Raw genomic sequence first — 24,450 nt, 5'->3', positions numbered from 1 at the left:
AATTTAAACATACAGAAAGTTAAGACTGAATAGATATGCTCATTCGGGACCCGAGGTCACAACAGGAGTCCAGCTGGTGGAGAAAAAGTGTGTAACTGCTGAAAAAGAAAACAATCAGTGGAGGCTGAACCAAACCTGGCTAATCTACTAGCAAAATGCTATAGTGGTCAATTTAACTGCCATATACTCTTACGTTAGGGCAGACGCAGATGTATGAGAAGCTGCTCTGGAAGCAAAACAATTTACAGGATCGTAAATACATATTTATAAAAAAAAACAGATTCTTCAATTATAAACAGGCAAAACAAAAGCAAGATATTATGTTCTTTTATTTTGCATTATTTATACTTTGATATACATATTTTTTAAGCAAAATGCTATACTTTTGTTAATAAAAGTAAACAGAAAAAACAGCCACCGAAGCCACATCCATTGTCTATGTGAACCAAAGTTGAACATATGACCATTAAGCGTGAGCACAAAAAGTATTTTTCCATCAGTGAGTACACCTAAACATCTCCTTAAACATATCTGAAAGACTGTACAAATATACACAACCAGTACTATATGTTAACATGAAATTCAAGATTGGCTCTAATAAACACTCTTTTTAGCAACAATGTGTAACAGCTTAACAAGTATGTTTCTGGTTATGTTAAAGAAATATTAAACTGAAGGCAAATTATAGATTGTTTGGTAAATGTTGAGCTTTTTCTTTCCCTATCCTGTGGAAAAGTTGACCCAAGCTTCACAATCACAATTTGCATTCATCTTAATATTTCAAACTGTAAAATATGACTTTGTTGCCTTTCTCAAATGGCTTTAGGAGTTAAGGGGAAAACAGAACCTTAAAGCTACTGTCTGTAACCAAGGTCTAGAAGTTCAATGAGGCAGCATTGTTGGAGTATGTTAAACTTAATGCAAAGGTATACATGTGCATTTTATTAACCCTGTCCAGAAATCAGACCTGTTGCTTGGTTAACTGAGTCTCTGATTGTTCAAGCTTGTTTGAGATACCTGACTGGTACTTTCCCTTTCGCCGCTTGGTTCGTTTAACAAGTCTTTTGACCCATAACCGTTTTCGCTGTGGACGTCCTCCCTGATGTCAGAGTTACTCCCATCCACATTATCATTTGTCTCTGGTTCCTCTCTACTAAGTGACTGTGCAGTCTGCACATTCTCCTCTTTATCGCTGTCCGAGTCCACAGCAATTGGTTCAGAATTGACAAGTGCTCCAGGTTTTAAGGTGCTCATCAGTGAATCATTGCAGTTGCTCCCTATGATGGCCTTTTGACCATTGGAGTAGAGAGAGGCTTTGGCGGAAACCCTTGCTAGCATCCCATGCTTCTGCTGCAGGTCACCATTGGTTGTAGCTCTTTGCCGAAAGCGAATGGCATTGGCAGATCTGCCTATCCGATATCTAGTAGTTCGTCTTTTATGTTCCCGGTTATGGTTCTTGAAATAGCACTTTGACTCAAAGCTCATGGGATGCTGCAAATCTATAATGTCTTCCATTTTAAATCCCAGCAGGACCCGAGAGTTTAAGGTTTCACAATTCAGCATACATCTCCTCCTTCGATTTGAGAAGTGGCTTGCAATGTCAGATTTCCAAAGCCAGAGACTGGACGCAAGCTTCTCAACCTCTTGACGAGTGGGGTAAGGCTGCCTGTTGAAGTACTGAGTGAGAAAAGCTTTTCGTGTCTCGTAGGACTCATTATCGTAACCCTTCGGGTCCAAGGCAAAGACTACAGGTTCATCTTGTTTGTCAGCTGAAAGTGGTGGGCTATGCCCAGTCTGGTCATCACTTCCGGATTTCTGTCTCTTTGGCTCAGTTTGACTGACGTTTGCTAAACCCGCCCGTTTGAGACCAGCCCCCTGGGCCTGTGCAACTCTTGCGGAGAGAGCAGGCCGACCGTTCTGAGTTTTGCTGACACCGCGGCAGTGCACTAGATGCAAAGTAATCGTGGAAGCTGTCATGTTACTAGTGTAGACGCCAAGGCAATGGATGCATTTGTAGGTCAACTTCTTCTCCACAGGATGAACTGTTTGTATAACTTGATGACGGTCACGCAAATGGTGAGCTAGAGAATCTGAGATGGGACCCTTAAGAATTGAGAAGCACAGAGGACAAAGAGTTTTGCCTACATCCTTCTTATAAGGTACAGCTGCTTGTGGTGTAGCCTTAGCCGGTATGGCGCCTGAGGCATCTGAGGGTATCTTTGGGACTGGTGGCAACACCTGTTTGTTGCCCTGCAATGATGGTGGTAATGCATTGTTTTGGGCATGAAATGCCACCGATTCTTCTGGGGCATCCCGCATGTTATATGTGGTGACAATCAACTGGACATTCTTAGGATTTCCCTGCTGAAGTGTGAGGTCAAATGTAAGTGGGGAGTCTGTCCGTGGCCCAACAAATTCTTTGGGATGCACCCCTCGCATATGTGTCACCATTTTTTCCACATCATTGAACGTGGCCCTGCAGTGTGGGCAAGATAAGCCATGTATTAACATGTGATTAAGAAGCGTGTCGCTAGGTAGGTAACGGTTGCAGTATAAGCATTTACTAGTGAAGTTGTGAATTTTCATGATGTAGTTGGCCACCGCCGGAACCTTCTCTGCTTTGTGCTCCTTTTCAAAATGCGAACTATACACATTTTCTGGAAAGAGCTCATTGCAGATGGTGCAGATCTTCCATTTCTGAGTGTACGACGTGCCGATGACAGAGTTGCCCTTCTTGGAAGTAACAGATGACACCGTAGTAGCTGCTGCCTGAACTCGTGAGTTCAGTTGCGGGATCTTTAGTATGGAAGTCGATGATGATCCAGAAACTGAACTACGAAGACTAGCAGAAAGCTGCAGTTTGCTTGTCTGAGACTGCTGTGGGACTGAAAGCTGCACCTGTTGCCCTCCAATGGTCAAGGAATGTGTAGTACCTGGCTTCAGACCGAATGCCCCCTGCTTCAGATGAACACCTGACAGGAGCCCACTTGAATTCAAGCTCCCTTTAGGAATAACAATTCGACTCAGCTGCTGAGCAGATAAAGGTCGTACTCCAGTAACTACTGTGCCTTTTGGCATAACACCAATGATGCCTTTTTCACCCTGAGCTTTAGGGGACACCATAATCACAGGCTTCGCTCGAGGTACCACCACATTGGTGTGTCCAATCATAGCAGTAACTTGATAACCAATGCGCTCATGGTCCTCAATGACATGCTGCACAAGGGCTTCATAGGTACGAGGAACAAAGAGGCACCGTTTGCAGTGGATGGCTGTGCTCGTACTGATGGTACCACAAGAATCAGTACTACTCCCTGTACCAGAGCCTGCCGTTGTCCCAGTGGCTGGTGTTGTCTTCTCACCAGGCCTCACTAAGTATGGTGCTGCTACGTGCTGGAAATGTTCCCGGTAGATATGCTTTCGCACCACATTATATAGTGGGTCCCTGTAAGTGCATTTCTTGCAATAGTACACTGCTTGCTCTATATTATCACGTGTCTTATCCAAACGAGCACCATCCTTCATGCCAACCCCTGCCCCTTGATGTCCTCCAGTATTGTGACGCACAACATTGTTGGGCATATGAAAGAGTCTGATGTGTGTCTCCAAAGTCTTTTTGTTCCCATTGTAAGTGCAATAGGGGCAGTTAAGGAGAATGCGGTTTTCAAAGTCCTCGCTGTGCACATTACGAAAGTGACTCTTGTAGGCGGAGAAAAACTTGGAGGAGAATGTACATCCTGAACAACAGAATGGCTTTGAGCGGTACTCCTAAAAAGATATGAAATATGAGAAATATGGGTAAAGAAATATGGAGATGGGTTTAAAAATCAGAAAGAAGATTATAAAAAAATGTTTCTTAATGACTTAAGTTACTACTCACTTGTGATTTGGTCATTGAGGGATCCCACATGCACACATCGTCCCATGTGGTGTTCTTAATGTAGAACTCATTGGGAACAAAGTCCTTATAGTCCTGGAGGGGAAAAAGAAAAGTATAGAGTGAAAATGACTTTGTCGCAATACACTAAAGATAAGACCATATAAAGAATTTTTTTTAATGTTTTGCATCTATACTTCAGTCTAAAAGAGAAAGGTGTGGAAACGAATTTAGACTAAAAAGAAATCAATTCAAATCAATAAATCGATTCAGCTAAACTGATTAGCTAAAACAATTAAAAACCCAACTTTGCCTAGAGTCTTGCTACTTGAGGTTTCAATCAAAGCTGTTAATAAAAAAGCTCTTTCTTAAAGATCACAAGCAAGCAACTAGATACCTGGCATGGTCTTTAGGAAATTGAATGGCCAAAATGTGCATTACAAATCACAGTGATATTCACAATGTTGCTTAATTTTATCAGTAACAAAACATAAAATACAGCCTTTTGTTATAATCAATTCAAATATTTAACATCCACACAGATTTTCCTTTGTGGTGCTTTGTCTCCATAAAATTGTAAACAATGGAACTAGTGGCAGGTGCAGTTATTTTGTCAGTAGTAAATTTATTCAAAAGCAAGAGAGGCGGCTTTATTTCTGGCAACCTTAAATGCAAAAAGTTTACATGGGCCTACTTTATAAGCTAAAGAAACAGAACCATATGTTATTGCTTATGCCAATAAATAAATAAATAAATAAATAAAAATTCTGTTAAGATTCAAGGTTAGATGATGATAATAAAAGCATGCCGAAAACCTGATTGACCACAGATTTCACAGCTAATGGTTTCACTGTGAAAAAGAATGTAATGTAGAAAAACTAAATCTCAAATCTTGCCCTGGAGGGCCAATGCGCTGCAGAGTTTAGCTTCAACCCTTTTCAAACTCACCTAGCTGTGTTTTTCTAATGACCATGAAGAAACTGATTAGCATGCTCAGGTGTTTGATTAGGGTTAAGGCGGGCGTACACGGTGCGATTTTTGCTGTCGTACGAGTTCGCATGCGATTTTTTTCAATCGTGTGGAAATCGCGTATTCTCGTATGGTCGCGGCTCGTATCATTTGCGATGAATTACGAGCCGAGCAGAGTGACTTACGAGCACTTCCCGACCTCCCGATCATTTTTAAACATGTCTAAAAAATTCGTGAGCTATCGGTTTGAATTCGTGCCATTTGTGCGGTTGAACGAGCCGATTTGTTGATTTATCTGAAGTTGACCAATCACGAACTAGGAAAACCACAGAAGAAGAAATGCGAAGACGGCAGCTGAAATCTGTCAGGAACATCGAGCGCTGTATGATGTTTCTAGCAACGTATTCCAATGCCTTTTTAGTTCTCTCTCTCTCTCCCTCCCTCTCTCGCTCACACACGCATATGTAGTTTACAGGGACTCTCCATAAACGTAACGGTATTTTATACTGTAGGCTATATCCCATACACTACCTCTATCCATCACGAAAAATGCATGTTTTCTATTAAACACCGTATATTATTTTTTAAAGCCATTTGGTTTACGAGGGCACAGTAATTGTCCTCACAAACCATGTTTACATTTTAATACCCATTTCAGATATTTATAAACCATATACAAGAACACACACACAGGGTAACCAAACGTCCCGGTTTCCTATTGCTGAAAAATAACCTGTACGTGTAGGAAACAGTCACGGCTCGTATCAATATTTTATTTGCAGTTATGAGAGAGGGAGAGCAGTTATATTAGGCGCGTTCCACTTGAGGCACCGCTGCACGCACAGAATGATCACCTGTGCGTGCAGCGCTGCTTCAAGCCGAACGTGTCTATCAACTTCGTGCGATTGCTTCTGGAATTCGCAGGTTGTAAAATCGTGTCGTATATCATCTCGTCCGTACGATTTTCAGATAAACTCACTCGTGCCATGTGCGTGGACATACGATCTTCCGACCATCCGAATTCGCACCGTGTACGCTCGCCTTTAGAGCTAAACTGCAGGAAAGTGGATCTCAGATTTGAGCATCCCTGCACTAAATCATTTGGAGTGGTCTTAAAGGGATAGTTCACCCAAAAATGAAAATTACCCCATGATTTACTAACCCTCAAACCATCCTAAGTGTATATGACTTTCTTCTTTCAGATGAATACAACTGAAGTAATATTAGAAAATGTCCTGGCTAAGTGATTAGTGGTCAATAGTTTCCATGCGGAAGCACAGAGGAGAGAGCAAAACAAAACACCAGTAATTAATTAGAAGTATAAAACAAGAATTTGTTAAGTCTGAAAAAATATCTGAGGATTTGGATGTATTCCATGAGGAGACTAAAAAACTAGCATATTCTCGTCCTATGTCATCGGCTGGACACCACTCTCTCGTGGACACACACAGGACAGTTAGCAGTAGTTAGGGATTACAGTTTATAAAGGTTTTAATATGGATATTATTTTTACACAAAATGCCTTCATTATCCCCCCTGTGGAGTACTTTTTATGATTGATTTAAGGACTTTTATTTTTCTTCAAAATCTAGACTACCATTCACTGCCATTAAAAAGCTTGTAAGAGCCAGGATATTTTTTTTATTTTACTCCAACTGTATTCATCTGGAAGAAGAAAGTCATATACAGATAGGATAGCTTGAGGGTGAGTAAATCATGGGGTAGCTTGAGGGTGAGTAAATCATGGGATAATTCTAATTGTTGGGTGAACTATCCCTTTAAGGCGAGTCAGATGATCCATGGTGTTGAGCATGTACTTCCTTGCCTATGAAGACAATAGAGAGAAATTTACTTACATCGATGTGCTCCCTGCAAAACTCTACGCCAATGTCACCCAGCACTTTCTTCACATTCTTCCTCGCTTTCCTTAGACTGCTGAGGTTGTTCACTGGGAGTTGAAACATTCTGCCACCTGAAAATAAATTCAATACATTATAACCATTGTGAATGAATAATACACACATTTTGTATTGTTTTGAATGATTTCAGGGAATAATTCACGAATAAGATATCAGTACTGTATATCTCACTATGACACTATCAATCTGACCAGTTAAATGCATCTTAAGCCAAATCATAATCACAGGCTCAAGCCAGAGAAACTGCCAGAAAAGGTCTTAAACAAAACAAATGAGTCGGACTGCATCTTTCTCATCACAACCAGGGAAAATGAGCTGCATCCTTAACACCTACAGAAAAAAGCCAACTGACTTTTGACAGCATACAATATTGCGTTCTTATTTTACAATAGTGTTTTTCAACCTTTTATTTCTTCATCAAAAACCACAATCAACAAATGTATTTATGATTTAAATGCCAAAGAGACTTTTCACAACAGGAAACTAATTTGCGGCCTTTGTATGGTGGCATGCAATTACCATCAAGGGCACTTCTACATGAGAATGTTAATTTGAACGAGGAGAATCAATGTACGAGGTGACAACTAAAGAAATCAACCTCTGTCTGGAGTATATGTGGTAGTCTATAATTGATCCAAGCAAGGTGGCACAACCTTACACATGCTTTGTTAAAAAGGAACTTAATGCATTAATGTTTTTTTTTTTATTATTATTATGACGTCACAATATACTTTAAATTTAAATACACAGTTTGGGGTTGGAAAGCTTTTTTATTGTTTTTGAAAGAGGTCTCTTATTCTCACCAAAGCTGCATTTATATGATCAAAAATACAGTAAAACCAGTAATATTGTGAAATATTATTACATTTTAAAATAACTGCTTTCTATTTTAATATGTTTTAAGATTAATTATTTCATGTGGCGGCAAAGCTGAATTTTCAGCACCGTTAATCCAGTCTTCTCATTTTAATATGCTCGTTTTGCAGGGGCTTTTATTATTAACATTTTATTACTAAAATTTTCAACATTTTTATAAATAATATTTTATTAATAGCATTTATTATTTTGTCGAAAACAGCCATGTTGCTTAATGTTTTTGTGGAAATGCTTCATTATATGCTTTATTTTTCAGGATTTTTTGATGAACAAAGTTCAGAAGAACAATTTATTTGAAACCGAAATCTACTGTCACTTCTGGTGCATCTTTACTCTAACAATTCCCTGCATCTTTCTGAATAAAAGTATGAATTTCTCTAATACATTAAATCTATTTTACATGTAATAACAAAGCAAATCAAAATCTTTCCAAGCACCATTTACAACTGCTTCAGTACTTGATGTCTATGGGATGGCACGATTTCAAAATACGATCGCACAACCGAAAAACAGAAATGCTTCCAATGAATCTGCGGCCAACAGTCTACAGAAACAGCAGTGCAGTATCGTACATAAAGAGCTGAACATACACAACTGCAGTGCTAAATGAGTTCGATCCCACAGCAGCCTGCAAAAATGAGGTCAAAGTTCAAGTAAGGTCAAAGGTCATGCACCTATCTGGGCGGCCTTCATGGAAAACCTGCATCAGCTCTTGGCATCACCAATGACAAGCATCATACGGTACACCCTGCTTTAACAAAGAGCAGCAGTTTCTCTCTGGCACCGAATAGGAGCTCTCTCTCTTTGGTTAGGCGTTCCTCATCCCCTAACTGACTCTCTCCCATCCGTTCTAGATGGCGCTAGAGGACAGCTCTTCCTCCATGTTATATAAGCCTCTCCCTGTTCTGCCAGCCCTTTTTCCGCTCCCTTTTTTGTTACAGCCCTGGAATGGCGCCTCCTGTTGAGGCAGCAGCAGAGGCCAGTGCTTGGAAAGCCATATCTGCAATGTCTGCTCTGGGTGGAGGTTATCTGGTGATTTCCTAGCAAACAGATGACTTGGTTTGCATTCATATGCATATACACAAGCAAATCTCCATTAGTAAGAATGAAAATGTAAATATCGGTCACATCTTAATTAACTGCCTAATGGTCGTCCATATCCAAAATCATGGACCCAGCTTTAAAGAGAAAAACACAAGCTGTCAAATACATTCAGCACCATGTTTTCATCAAAGGACCACTACAGCTACAATTGCACAAATAATACTGTATATATTAAACACACACAGCAGGATAAACATTAGCTGTCTAAATGTCAAATTCAAGCACTGCAATTTGCTGAATGACATCTATACTACCCAGGGAGGTACATACTAGGATACATATCAGACTTACATTCAAAGACCAACAATCATTACAAATTATATAGAGCAATATCAAAAAGGAAAGTACAGGAGAAGGACAACACACTAACAAGGAAAACAACTGAGCGATTAGAGATCAATAACAGTCACACGTTGGTCTGTTTGGTTTGTTGACATGTCAAAAGCCAACTTTGGTTTGTTATTAGTAAAACTGCAGGTGTTGAACTGACAGCAATTGTTCGTTAATTAAAAGAACAATTCACACACGCACACAAATTAGAAATTAAATGGAAAACGGATACAGATAATTAATTCAACCTAATATTACTCCATACACGACTTGTGAAACACAAAAGGAGACAAATGAAAGCCTCAGTCACCATTCTCAGTGCATCTTTTATCCAACAATAAAACTGAGGCTGTCATTCTGATTAACATTTCCCTTAGCTTATATTAGAAAGTCATAGAAAAACGTGAGGGCGAATAGACGATGACATAAATTGATATTTGGTGAACGGTCCCTTTAACGATTGATTAGTTGCAGCGCGAATTTTTCGTGATGAGTTAACGAAAAAAACGTCAGTTTAACTTTGACAGTTAGGCTCGTTAACTAAGGTTACTAAGCAAACGGAGAAATAACAGGGGGCTTGAGTGAGCGGTCTGATTTAGTGTCTCTGTGAGTGATGACGACCCCCGGCTTGCTACCAAACCCTCAGATACAGTTAACTTACAATGGTAACAACACATCAATAAAAACTTTTAATTCACGACCTGAGAGAACTGCTCAACAACTGTATGACACATGCAGTTAGCTACGTTTTCCACCTGAGGGTCTGGTTTACTCCTTTCAGATTTCCTCCAGTTATTAATAGTAAGTTAGCAGGTCTCTTGCGTTCCCCAAGCGCAAAACGGGGAGCGAGTTTAACGTTACCTGCTCCGCGTTCTCGCGAGCCGAAAGCCCGTAATGTCACTTTCCCGCCCCCCGAACCGAGCGCCTCGTCCTCCGCTTCCCGGGCGGACACACACCGCCGAAAGAGGGAGCTCGACTCCTGTCACGGGCCGACCCAGAGCTGTCTGTCTGCCGGGAACGAGCTGCTGCAACTCATCTAACAGAGTCTGTGCGGGTCTACGGGGGTCCTGGAGGAAGAATAAGCGTGAACCGTTGAGCGCGTGCTGCGTTTGCGATGATGCACAGTCCACAAGACACGCGATGGTGATGTAATTGACAGCAATTAACGTAATCCGCCATCCACTTAAACAATACGACCCGGTCCAGTACCTATACTATCCAAAATGGCGTGTGAGAAGGGGCGGAAGTGACATGTGTGTTTGATTAGCATAAAAAAAAGCATTGTTCCGACGGAGAGCGGCGGTGGATGGGGGATTATGTGGTGAGAGGTGTCAGAGGACCACCAATCTAATATTTACCCCTCCATCTAAGCTTATCTGAAATGCACAAGTGTGTCTGTGCACGCATACAATGTTTTATTGAATTCTCCTGAAATTGGTGTAAACAGCCCCTGGGTGCAGTTACATGGAATGAACCCATAGGGGGCGCCATCGGCCGAAACTTGATTGGATAGAGGCGTATGCGTCAATTCTGCATCTGGTATCTACCCCCGCAGAGTCGGATGTATACAGTGCCTTAGTACTCAGGCAGCATCAGAGCAACTTGAGCTCGGGTGGTGGCGCTGTACCGCGCTCATGCGCAACTCACCGGGACTACTTCTGCTTGTGAAGTGCTGGGGTTGCAGACTGTGAGCCATGGTGATTCCCCCACCCTCTGGCCCTTGAGTTCTGGAGTTATCCCCCCTCCTTGGTGTTGCATGCATCAAACTCGCCCGAGCAGTTCCTTGCATTACACTAGTTTGGGTGTTATTTGGGCCTGAATACTCTAAAGCCATTGAAAGAAGAAAATGTTTCTTTTTGGATGTCATCAAAATAGGGTTGACACTTAAGTGATTGATTGCAGTAGGTCTTAGGAAGTAGGCTATTGTTTTCCACTGACAGTGACTGATGTGTGAAATCAAGTGCATAATGACTTCCATCAGTTTTGATGGAAGTCCACAGTATTGTACAAATAACATACGTCCAGATGATAATGTCCAAACCCCAATGCATAACCAAAATGATTTGCATCAAATGTTTATTTCAAAGCATAAATCTCCATAGCCACTCAAAGTTCAAAAACTCAGGCTGTTAAAAAGATCAATACACAAATGTTCCAAAAGGGACTTTTCGCAGCAATAGCTGGGTTTCCATCCAAACATAAAAGCAAATCTTTTCGATGTTCACAAAAAAGGGAAAAAAAACAAATGTGAATTAGGTGCATTTCCATGAAGTTGTTTGAGTGGATGATGGGGGTATTGGAAACCTAGTTACCAATGGTAAATAAAACACCAGTGGAAACACGTGGGTTTAATGTTTTGTACGTCAGAATTTATTCGGCAAATGTGTTTCCATCTCCAATGATTCACATTAACATTACTCTTACAAGTCAAAAACCACCTCAAGTGAGCATTAAAACATTTTTGCAAAATAAGGATTTTTTTTTTTTAGAAATCTGGCATTTCCATTTGTTACATTTTAATGTACATTTCAAAATATAGTCTAGCAATTAACAAAACTAATAGGAACATGGAAAGTGGTAAATCCAAGCAATCTAAACACTACTATACTGTAGTTTGATATGGGACAAATAACTCATCATAATGTACTTGTTACTTGGAAAGCTTGAATTTCAGTTCCACTGCAGTGATGAGTTCTAAACATATCACAAAACTAAACGAGGTCAAAGGTCATGTAGTAACAAAAAGAGTGAGCAATCCTTTCAGGAAGGAGACAATTTCATTTCCACCCAATTTTGACTCCCCATAAACACGGTCCACAAATGATATAGGAACCTGCATAATAGACAGACGAGACCACTTTCAGATAATCATAAAATAATACGGCTTGCTACTTTATATGTATATATATATATATATATATATATATATATATATATATATATATATATATATATATATATATATATATATATATATATAAAAACTTATTTGAATTCATAAATGACTGCATGTATCATCTAAACTATATTTTATTTGTTAAATGCATAACAAGATTTATAAGAAATGTGGAATGAGAGATGTGTGCTGACCTCTCCAACAGTGTAGCCCAGTTGTCTAGCACGGACAATCATCTCCATCTGGAACACATAGCCTTTTGACACACATTGCTCTACTAGTTTTTTAAGAACCTCTGTCTTATAGAGCCTGAAACGTAGAACACATGATATAGGAGACAGTAATACAATATTGTAATATAAAATACAATGTTTAAAAAAAAGAACAATGATTAATTTATTAACATGCCTTTACCTAAAACTCCCCGTGAGATCAGATGCTCCTGGTCTGAGCAGCACTTGTGTGATAAAGTTTGCACCTCGACTAAAAGGAAACAATCATTCCAATAAAAGTAAATTTGTGCCATAAAATCAATTAAACTTAAAAAGTGATATGTGATTTATACAGTGGGTATAGAAAATAATCTCCCCCTTTAAAATAATCCCATTTTGTTGCATTGCAACTCGAAATTAAGATGGACACAGTTTTTGTTTTATCCAGCTGTATTTACTCAGTGCAATTTACAGTACAACATCCAAGTGAAATGTATATGTGGCAGTAACAGATAAAGGTCTCAAATATCTAATATAGTTGGATATTACTATAAAATATAGTTCCTAGAGTCAGCTGAAGTTTCCAGTCACATACCTGATAAGTTTCCGGCGCAGATCCCATCCATAAACCCCTCCATCTCCTCTGTACCTTGTGCCAGAGACCAGGTCATATCCACCCTCTTTCTGTTTTCTGAACAAATAGAAATAATCCATGAAAGTGGCTGCAACACAAGAGCACATGATAGTGATATTATAGTAAAACGACATTACACAATAACAATGAGCAGATTAAAAAGTCTTGTTACAGTAGAGGCATAAGGTAACTGAAAGAAAATGACTTACTCAATGAACTGTGGGATAAACTTTGGCTGTAAGGAAGAAAAAAACAACACTTAAATGTACCTAAATGCTCCTGAAGGCTTTTCACTTAAAGCAGGAACAAATTATTCATTTTAAATTCCTGATACTTTTGAGTACACGTGCTTGAAGCTATCCAACACTTTAACAAATTGATTTCTTTGACATTTCAAGTGGTTCCTTATTATGATGAAGTTGAAATTAGGAGGTACTAAATGACAGACCAAAACAAAGAGATTAATGTCTAAATTTGGCCAATTATGACTTAGTATCTTATATTTTTGAATTATCTTATAATGACTTAGCATCTCATAATCACGAAAGCTTCTCACAATTTTGACATCATATAATTATTTATTTTTTTATCTCATTATAATTACGGTTTACCAAAGCAAGACTATTATTTTTTCTTATGTGGCAGAAATGAGTTTGCATAAATTCACTGAAAATAACAGACTCAAAATAATGATATCAATAAGGCTTGTTTGCACGCTCTACATGAGAAACATATGAAACTATTTCCTGTATTTCCACAATTGTGGACACTATGAATACCAGGATTTACTCAAGGAGGTACAAAACAGTATACAATGGAAGAGTACTTACATGATGAGAGAGATCTGCATCCATAATGATAATGAAGTTTCCTGACGCGTGTTTAATGCCATGGATGTAAGCCGTTCCTGAAATGACATTAAGGGCAGTCACGCTATTTCTATAGATATCAGAAGTATTATGAAATATGAGCCAATTTACCTAATCCCAGTTTTTTTGCTCGCGGTCTCAGAAGCTAAAAAGAGACCGAGAGATGTCAGATTTTCATTTTTCCTTTCGACAAGCTGTCAGTCGTGTGCTGTGTTATCATAATGCATCAAACTCACAATCTTGTCAGCGCCGTAGATCTTCTGCAGCTGCTCGGCGATCTGCAGCGTCCCGTCTGGACTGCCATCGTCAATCACTATGATCTCGTAGTTGTATCCACTGCATTATAAGATTAAAGTACGGCTAATTGAATAAAAACGCTCTTTTAAAACCAACGAAATACAAGAGTTCAGCTTAGGGACTCTTCATCTCAGTCACTGCCAGCTCATCACTAGGATTCTACAGTCTGTGACAACTGCTTGTATTACGATTCTCGCCCATTGACTTTAAATAACAACACACTTACCTCTCGCCAAAGTACTTCACCAGCAACCACACAATCAATGGGAGATTTTCCCTCTCGTTGTAGGTTGGCAGCAGAACAGAATATTTGTCAGACTGCTCCCTGGTCTTCGCATTACCTCTCCTGCTCGCCATGTCGGGGACTCCGGATGTTTACATCAGGTACGTTGTCCTAGGAAATCACTAGCTCCATCCTTTGGTTCCGGAGATCATATTTCAGCAGTTCAAATGCAGAGAGCATCCAACAATTTATTTATTTATTTATTTATTTATTTATTTATTTATTTTGGACACTACAGTAGCAGCACAATTTAGTCACAAAACTTTAGACTTAATCAATTTCTTAATTCAATTTGCAGGAACGTTGCATGTTAGATACACTGCACTTTGAGATAAAGTCTTGAGACTCCAACATTACAATAATTAACCCTAAAATGGGAACAGCCCGTAAAAATAATAGCAATTACAGAAAATAATTTCGTTTGTGGCCTTATAACGACAGAAAAAAACTGTATTCATCGCTCTGGCATGCCATTTACATTTAAATAAAAGGTTCCCCGTGAAACACTCAGATTGTGTTGATTTTAATAGTTCCAGCAAGGCATCTGAAACTATATTACATCAAAAGAAGTTTGCTTTTGAAAGCTTCATAAAAATGATGCCACGTTATGAGTGATTTCACTGCTGTAGTTACATAACGAAATTATTCATTCGAAGTGCTATTTTTGTAAACACCAGTGATCTTTTAATACATTATTTCCTTACGTTTTTTTTTTTGTGTGTGAATGCAAATAGCAATTATTTAATTGACGCAGCATGACGGATATGATGACGGTGAGTCAACCTTTTTTTTTAAAAAAATCCTATAAAATACTATGGACAGCACTTCTGCATATGTAAAGACAATTAATATAATATCAGTGTATTTCATATTAACGTGTATTTCTCTTGCAAAAATTTGCTTATTTCAAATTTTTAAACAAAACACTTGGTCAAGAAACAATATACATTTAAAACATACAGTGCATTAAATACAATAAAATACTTAATGTAAAATATTAGAAACATTCATAGTGCAGATTTTAGCTGTTGTTCTCTAACACTTGAGTTCCTTGTCTGGATACCAAAAATATCTCTGTAAATTTCTCTGTTAAATAGTGTATGACTGTGTTGTAATTTCCTCTGCGCTACTCAAAAAGTTCTGCACATGAATCTACTGTAGTCTTGTAGCAGTAGATCAGGTTGCATCCTGGGTAAAAGACAGGGTCAAGGATGATCAGTGCTTTGGTGATCTCAGAATGGAAGCATTGAGCTGAGATCAGCTACCACAAAGAAAAAATATAGTCAAAAGAGTCCATCAGCAGGCTCATTTAAAATCAGCGTCTGGCAGAAACTCTGTTCATTAAATCACAATGTGTCTTTCTACAAAGTCTGGGCAAAGAGATTGTTCTGGCAATGCTGAAGTAAAACAGTAACTTCTCAACTCAAGGCTGGCATCCAAGGTATGGATCCTCTGAAAAAGGATAAACAGTAATCTCACCTACAGGTCAGACATGGACTTGGAGGTCCTGGTGAAGTAGAAATAAATAGTAGTGCAATTAACGCTTAACAAATCACTTATTTGAATTTATTGAAAGTATAGCTCCTTGAGATGTGACATCTAATTTTCAAGGTGGTCCATAAACAAACAAAAAAAAAATATTACAAACAAAACCACCATACAAAACATGTATGCAACATGTACACAAACTAGAAGACATGCTCAACCAATCCCCCACACCCACAGCAGGATTACTAAACAATCAATGTCATACATAAACAAAATCACCATAAGAAAACTTACAAGCATACACATTTAAAAATAAACAAAATCCAATTAAATTGTCTTCTTGATTTAGGGTGTAACCAATTAAGCATTTAATATATATGACAATGATGTGTACATTATGCATACCTTAACACAAATCTACACCAAGAGTTATAAACCAAATTAAGAGACTTCAAATAAGTATCAGAGGTATTTTGATCAACTATACTGGCATAATCAATAAGTGGTAATATAACCTGAAAAATAATTATTTTCCTAACTTGACATGTAAAACAATTAAATGAACGATAAAGTAAACACAAACAACCATATGTTCTGTTAACAATATAATCAATATGATGCTTGATAGAAAGTTCAGGGTCAATCCAAAGACCAAGATATTTAAATTAATCAACAGCCTCAAAAGATAAACCATCATCTTCATAGAATGTCATGGTAAAGTTTATCTATTTCAGTAATTCAACTCAAATTGTGAAACGTGTGTATTAATAATTTTGACGCAAACAGACTAAAGTAGACTTTAATTGTGATGATTTTGGCTCACATTTACCAAAAAACCCACCAATTCGCGATCTCAGCAAATTAGAATACTTCATAAGACCAATAAAAAATAAAAACATTTTTAGTGAATTGTTGGCCTTCTGGAAAGTATTTTAATTTACTATACATATACTCAATACTTGGTAGGGGCTTCCTTTTGCTTTAATTACTGCCTCAATTCAGTGTGGCATGGAGGTGATCAGTTTGTGACACTGCTGAGGTGGTCTGGAAGCTCAGGTTTCTTTGACAGTGGCCTTCAGCTCATCCGCATTTTTTTGGTCTCGTTTCTCATTTTCCTCTTGACAATACCCCATAGATTCTCTCTGGGGTTCAGGTCTGGTGAGTTTGCTGGCCAGTCAATCACACCAACACCATGGTCATTTAACCAACTTTTGGTGCTTTTGGCAGTGTGGACAGGTGCCAAATGCTGCTGGAAAATGAAATCAGCATCTACAAAAATCTGGTCAGCAGAAGGAAGCATGAAGTGCTCCAAAATTTCTTGGTAAATGGGTGCAGTGACTGGTTTTCAAAAAAGACAATGGACCAACACCAGCAGATGACATTGCACCCCAAATCATCACAGACTGTGGAAACTTAACACTGGCTGTTAATTGACAATCCTCATTAGGCTGCAGTACTCTCATTTGGTTTTGCATCTTTTTCTTCAACACTTTTTCCTTCCACTCAACTTTCTGTTAACATGCTTGGATACAGCACTCTGTGAACAGCCAGCTTCTTTGGCAATGAATGTTTGTGATTTACCCTCCTTGTGAAGGGTGTCAATGATTGCCTTCTGGACAACTGCCAGATCATCAGTCGTCCCCATGATTGTGTAGCCTAGTGAACTAAACGAGAGAGACCATTTTAAAGGCTCAGGAAACCTTTGCAGGTGTTTTGAGTTGAGTAGCTGATTGGCATGTCACCATATTCTAATTTGTTAAGAGAGTGAATTGGTGGGTTTTTGTTAAATGTGAGCCAAAATCATCACAATTAAAAGAACCAAAGACTTAAACTACTTCAGTCTGTTTACACTGCATTTATTTAAAACACAAGTTTAACTATTTGAGTTGAATTATTGAAATAAATTAACTTTTCCATGACATTCTAATTTATTGATATGTACCTGGATGTTTCAATACCTGCAAAACCTTTTATTCCTTGTGGTCCCTCCAAATTTGCTCCTGGAGAGCCCTTCTCACCAGGCATCCCTCTGTGTCCTATAAGTTAATCACACATAATACAGATTTTCAATACAAACACTAATGAGTCTTATGGCACCCATCAGATGTAGTGTTTGCCTGGTAGATTGCATCTCCAAAGAAATGAAAGTGTCAAGGCTTACCCTGTTCACCAGGGTACCCTGGTTTCCCAGATTCTCCTCTGCTTCCTTGTCGACCTTGAGGGCCTAGGGATCCAGGTGGTCCCCTTCCCCCTGGTATCCCAGGCTCTCCTGGTGGTGCTTCTGGTTCCTGGATGGGCACTGGCTTTCGATTCTCGTTCAGAAAATCATCCATCTTCAGGACTTCATCTAGGACAGATAATTACAAATGATATGCAGTTACTCAGGCCAAGATTCCCATTAAAGATGCTCTTAAATTCTGCATTTACTGTGACTTAATTAAAATGGATGTAGTGAATAGATTACTTACTGTGCACAAGTTTTTCACAGGCCTGTGTAACAAGCTGGTAGATCATGGCAAGAGACTGTGGCTCACCCTAATAAACAGAAGGACTATTAAAACAAAATCTATTTTAAGGTTTTCATATAGCAAAGTTGTCATTTTTAACCCACCTTCTCTCCCCTCTCACCCTTACTTCCAGCCAGGAAGACCCTATGAAAGGAAAATAATAATCTGGAACATCTACTGAACATTAGCCAATATCTATCCAACCTTTTTCAAATATCTCAAATATTTTCTGGATATCTATCTTGGCTGGAATGTATGGATGAAGGACAAAGTGTAAAACATCCCAATTTTACTCACTATGGGCCCTACAGGACTTAATGGCCCTCTCTCTCCCAGTGGCCCTGGATGACCAGGCATACCCTGAAAACCCTACAAAGTGTAGACTCAGAAATTAAAAAAAAAGTACAGTGAAAGCATGTACAGTACAGTATAAGACACTCATTGAATGGCTGTCTTACTCTTGGTCCTGGGATTCCTGGGCTACCGATATTACCCTCCATTCATCTGGTGCCCTGTGGGCAATTTATTGACACTAAGATGATTGATACTGAACATTTCAAACACATAGGACAACTGCCTCAAACCATTTAGAGACTTGCCTTAGGACCAGTCATGCCCTCTTCAACTTTTGGACCACGAGGCCCTTGTAAACCCTAAGAACACAAAGTGAAGAAAATGTAAGATATTCCAGAAGAAGATGAATTTATGGCCTATAAGATGGATTTTGATGCTCACCTGGCTCCCAGGCCTTCCAATATCTCCTTTTTCCATCTTGCTCCTGGTGGTCCCTTATTAAAACAAAGAAAAATGATTTAAATCTTTTCTAAATGCTATACATCATTTCTGTAGAACAAATGTAGGCATACAATTTTGCCCATTACAGTTATTCCCTGAGGACCAGAGGGTCCAAGAGTGCCAAAGCCGCCATCAGGACCCGATTTACCAGGTGGACCCACCTCTCCCTGGAGAGATGCAGAAAAGGAACAGAAACAGAAACAGAAACAGAAACAAGTGACAGTAAAGACATTTTGAACATTCTTGTCATCAAAGAATCATGGAAAATTGTATCATGGTTTCCACAAAAATTTTAAGCAACATTACTTTTTTGAACATTAATAATAAGAATGATTTTTTTCTTGAGAAGCAAATCAACATAATAGAAAAACTTCTCAAGGATCATGTGATATTTAAGACTGGAGAAATGGCTTCTGAAAATACAACTTTGCCATCACAGGAATAAATACTTAATAAATACTTTTAAATATATTCAAATTGAAAACAGTTACTTTTAAATTGTTTACATTTTTATATTTTAAATGAGTAGGTCCAACCCAACTATGCATGCAAGTTTCCTTACTTTTTGTCCCACCTCTACTTTTTCTCACTTTTCCCCATGAGTTCCAGGTCTCCCCTGAATACAAGCATATCATTACACCAATAATTACAACGCTGATTATTCAAACAACTACTAAAATGATTTCACAAGCTTCCTAATGTTTGTGTCAGTTTAAAAATGCAGCGTTGTAGTCTCTCTCACAGGTGGCCCAGTGTCTCCAGGTGCTCCAGGGACATCGGTGGTGCAGGTGCATGCATAAGCAGGGGCAGGACAGCTCTCATCATCTCTCTAGAGAACAGAGAACCACACTTAAAATACAGAAAGAAACTTGAACCATCCTGCACTACATAATTTAATTCCGTGCCATATTGATATGTCAACTCAACCTAGACTGATCATGTACCTGTGAGGGTGTATACAGTACAGACCAAAAGTTTGGACACACCTTCTCATTCAAAGAGTTTTCTTTATTTTCATGACTATGAAAATTGTAGAGTCACCTACCTCTGATTTTCTAATGATCCTGAAGAAACTGATTAGCATGCTCAGGTGTGTTTGATTAGGGTTAGAGCTAAACTCTGCAGGAAAGTGGATCTAGTGGGCCAGATTTGACGATCCTTGATTTATGTTTACATTGCTGAATGAAGAATGGATACACTCACCAAAGAAGAACAGCTTTGTACTGTTGCAAAATTAATTTATTTGGCATAAATAGATGAAAAAGGATGCATTGTTTCAAAGGGTTGGTCACACTGAATATTCATGGCAATATTTGTCTTTGGTGTGAACAGGCCTTAACTGTTGAAAGTCTTACCTACTCTTTGTACGGGATGCAGTCAAGGAGGAACCTGAATTCTTAATGGAGCAGTTGCTTTATGAGAGAATTACATGTTATTACAATTGAGCAAAACATAACATCAGATATTTTTTAGGCTGAAGTATGTCTCCAACAGGATTCTGACCTGTAGGGTGAAGAATAGTGACCGCAGTGCCCTCTACTGTTACCAGACGGGAGTGCACACTGATGCGGTAGACAGTTTCAGGCTTCAGCTCAGAAAAACAATGGCTGCTGCTAGCAGCATCCACTATGTCTTCTTTAGTCTGTTTATTTGAGCACAAACATAGATAGATAGATAGATAGATAGATAGATAGATAGATAGATAGATAGATAGATAGATAGATAGATAGATAGATAGATAGATAGATAGATAGATAGATAGATAGATAGATAGATAGATAGATAGATAGATAGATAGATAGATAGAGAGAGAAATGACCCAAAACAAATGGCCTGTTCAGAACTGTTCCCTAATAACAGAATTATGCTTGATTTTAGATCTGGTACCTCTGAGAGCCTGGATGACTATGCTATAACCACTGACAGCTGGTACAGGCCTCCAGGACACACATATACTGGAGTGGTCAGACCGCACCACACTGCTCACCCGCTGGTTGTGCAGAGAGAGGAGATTAAACACAAGACACAGGCAGTTGCAGTGTCAGGTAGAAAGTATATACTTGGTCAGCACACACTGTAATACTAGAGATACTGTACTGATGTGTGTGTGACTCACTGGTCTTCCCCTGGGCTCAGGCACTGCCACCCTCTCTGTTGCGGTACTCAGCAGTCACCAGCACACTGTAATGAGTGTCAGGCAGCAGATTCTGCAGAAGGATGCGCCTCTCGCTGCCTGGCAATGACACCTATTTAACCAACATGACAACATTACACCTCACCTTGACGACGTCACAGAAAGCACAGAAACAGCCCTCAGAGATAATAAATTCTATTTGCTTAATTTCTGCAAAATATCAGTGCTTGATCTCAATGCAGCGTTTGACACTTTTGATCATAACATACTTCTAGAGAGACTGGAAAACTGGCTTGGGCTTTCTGGGATGCCCCTTAAATGGTTCAGGTCACACCTAGAAGGGAGAGGTTATTATAGGAGTATAGGAGATCATAAGTGTAAGTGGACGTCCATGACATGTGGAGTCCCACAAGGCTCAATTCTTGTCCCACTCTTGTTCAGTCTGTATATGCTTCCACTGAGCCAAATAATGAGAAAGAACCAAATTGCCCATCAATGCTATGCCTATGCAGATGATACCCAGGTTTACCTAACTTTATCTCCAAATGACTACAGCCCATTTTACTTCCTCTGCCGATGCATTGACGAAATTAACAACTGGAAATGCCAAAATTTCCTGAGTTCCTTCAGTTAAACAAACAGAAAACTGAAGTCATTGCATTTGGAAACAAAAATGAAGTTCTCAAGGTGAATGCAAACCTTGAATCTATGGGTCTAACAACTAAAAATCAAGTCAAAAATCTTGGTTTGGTTTAGACCTTAGTTTCAGTAGTCAGGTCAAAGCAATAACTAAATCAGCATATAATTATCTCAAAAACATTGCAAGAATTAGATGTTTTGTTTCCAGTCAAGACTTGGAAAAACTTGTTCATGCCTATCACTAACGGGGAGGACTATTGTAATGGTCTCTTCACCGGTCTTCCCATGAAGACCATCGGACAGCTGCAGTGATGTGACATTCAGCCAGCCAAGTATGGTGACCCATACTCAGAATTCGTGCTCTGCAGTGCACACACACAGAGCAGTGAACACACACACACATGCACGCACACACGCGCACATGCACACACACACACACACACACACAGAGCAGTGGGCAGCCCTTTATGCTGCGGCGCCCAGCGAGCAGTTGGGGGTTCGATGCCTTGCTCAAGTGGTATTGCTGGCCCAAGATTCAAACCCACAACCCTAGGATTAGGAGTCAAACTCTCTAACCACTAGGCCACGACTCTCCCATAATGCTGCTGCCAGGATTCTGACTAGAACCAGAAAATCAGAGCATATCATACCAGTCCTCAGGTTTTTACACTGGCTTCCAGTTACATTTAGGATTGATTTTAAAGTATTGTTACTTGTTTATGAATCACTCTATGGCCTAGGACCTCAACACACTGCAGATATGCTCACTGAATGCAAACCTAACAGACCACTCAGATAGCATCAAGTCAGTTAGAAATACCAAGGGCTCACTCAAAACAAGGGGAATCTGCTTTTAGCTATTATGCAGCCTGTAGCTGGAACCAGCTTCCAGAAGAGATCAGATGTGCTAAATGTGCTGAACTGATTGCACTATATTTTTTGTATAATCATTTTCTATTCTTAAATGTTTTAATTTCAATTTTTGTTTTTTAATTTTAGAATAATTCCTTGCTTTTATAATCTTATGTAAAGAACTTTGAATTACCATTGTGTATGAAATGTGCAATATAAATAAACTTGCCTTGCCTCAACTCATTTACAACACCACACATTTTAATATATTTTGAAATGTGGTTTATTCCTTTGACACAAAGCTAAATGAACGGTGTTACATTTCTCAGGCCCATATAGTGTTATCACGATCAAGAAAGTGATTTTATTCATTTGAGAATGACTGAATTTCTTTGTAATTTAAAGTTGTTTTTTTTAAAGTTATCATAAATGTTTATTTACGTTGTCTGAAGAAAATGGGACTGGTGCTTGCCCATTCATAAGTCAATGCCACACTCTTCTGGTGTTGTGGGTGGTTGTCAAGCCATTGCAATGCAGTTGCTAAAGTGGCCTGAGTGGTTTTAAATGCCTTTTTTAATGGTTCTGAGTGGTTGCCATAAGAGCCCAAGTACCCAAGTCTCTATGGTCGCTAAAAATGGAATCTATAGGGCACGTAGATGGAGATAAGACAATTCAAATACACACACACACAATACAAAATAAGAGGTTTCACTCTTCTAAAAGCACTCACTGTATTTTCCCTCACATCCCCATTAAGCGGAGTGTACGGCACATGGTACTGCAGCACACAGGCGTTGGGGTGAACCCAGGTGACCAGCATACTGACTGCTGTCTCCTCTGAAATGGATAAACTGCTCGGACCACCTCCAGATACTAAAACAGCACAAAAAATGTGACACAGTTATTCACGTGTGTAATCAAAGGTATCGCATGCATATATGCGTATACTCACAGGTGCTATATCGTATGGCCACAGCCTCACTCTGAGCACCATCGGCATACAATGCAGAGAGTGAAATCTGATATTCCTTATCTTCCTCAACCTCTTCCAAGATTGCCCCATCACTCTCCCCATCTACTGTGAACTTCAATAAACCCATGAATTACCACTTATTACCTTACTATATAGGTTAAAGCACACATTTATGTAGCTATTTCAATCAGTATTGACTGCACAGTCAATTTTAATGGATTGGAAAGAAGTCTCTTAGTCTCACCATGGCTGCAATTATCTGATCAAAAAATGCAGTAATATTGTAAGGTTTTATTACAATTAAATTCAATTTGAATCTATTTTAAATTGTAATTTATTCCTGTGATGCAAAGCTGAATTTTCAGCAGCCATTACTCCAGTCTTGTAAAATGATCTTTCAGAAATCAATCAGATATGCTTATTTGGTGCATTTATTATTATCATCGATTTTCATAACATTTGGCTGTTTTATATATATATATATATATATATATATATATATATATATATATATATATATATATATATATATATATATATATATATATATGATTTTTTTTTTTTTCGAGAATTCTTTGATAAATAGGGCATTCAAAATATTAGCATTTATTTTTAATGGAAACATTTGAAACTTTATTAAAGTCTTTACCATCACTTTTGATCAATTTAATGAGTCATTGCCAGTGCTTGAAGTGGGGAAAAAAGAAATGCCATGAAGTACCAACAACATGAAGTGTTGAACAATACTGAAGTGCCTGTACTGCAGGTATGGTACTACCTTAAATAAAAGTATTTA

The 24,450-nt window shown here is 38.8% G+C and overlaps 2 protein-coding genes and 1 pseudogene across 2 annotated transcripts; all 3 read right to left on the bottom strand.

Moving 5' to 3' along the window:
- Window positions 1-311: 311 nt before the first annotated feature.
- LOC127945001 (activity-dependent neuroprotector homeobox protein-like) lies at window positions 312-10,317 on the bottom strand. The gene is made up of 4 exons (XM_052541480.1): window positions 9,937-10,317; window positions 6,703-6,818; window positions 3,881-3,973; window positions 312-3,768 (listed from the first exon to the last, which is right to left on the bottom strand). The coding sequence occupies exons 2-4, from the start codon at window positions 6,808-6,810 to the stop codon at window positions 979-981; spliced, it is 2,991 nt and encodes a 996-aa protein (XP_052397440.1). The 5' UTR covers window positions 6,811-6,818; window positions 9,937-10,317; the 3' UTR covers window positions 312-978.
- A 1,105-nt stretch (window positions 10,318-11,422) lies between these two features.
- Window positions 11,423-14,402, bottom strand: LOC127944260 (dolichol-phosphate mannosyltransferase subunit 1). Its single transcript, XM_052540139.1, has 9 exons — window positions 14,210-14,402; window positions 13,923-14,022; window positions 13,798-13,831; window positions 13,648-13,724; window positions 13,027-13,052; window positions 12,779-12,874; window positions 12,386-12,454; window positions 12,166-12,280; window positions 11,423-11,908 (listed from the first exon to the last, which is right to left on the bottom strand). The coding sequence occupies exons 1-9, from the start codon at window positions 14,338-14,340 to the stop codon at window positions 11,804-11,806; spliced, it is 753 nt and encodes a 250-aa protein (XP_052396099.1). The 5' UTR covers window positions 14,341-14,402; the 3' UTR covers window positions 11,423-11,803.
- An 806-nt stretch (window positions 14,403-15,208) lies between these two features.
- LOC127944326 (collagen alpha-1(XX) chain-like) lies at window positions 15,209-19,934 on the bottom strand (annotated as a pseudogene).
- Window positions 19,935-24,450: the final 4,516 nt, after the last annotated feature.

The sequence above is a fragment of the Carassius gibelio genome, chromosome A23, assembly GCF_023724105.1.
Source record: "Carassius gibelio isolate Cgi1373 ecotype wild population from Czech Republic chromosome A23, carGib1.2-hapl.c, whole genome shotgun sequence".
In the NCBI taxonomy this organism is placed as follows: Eukaryota; Metazoa; Chordata; class Actinopteri; order Cypriniformes; family Cyprinidae; genus Carassius; species Carassius gibelio.
Note: the sequence above shows the minus strand (reverse complement) of the source record. Positions and strands in the feature narration are given on the sequence as shown.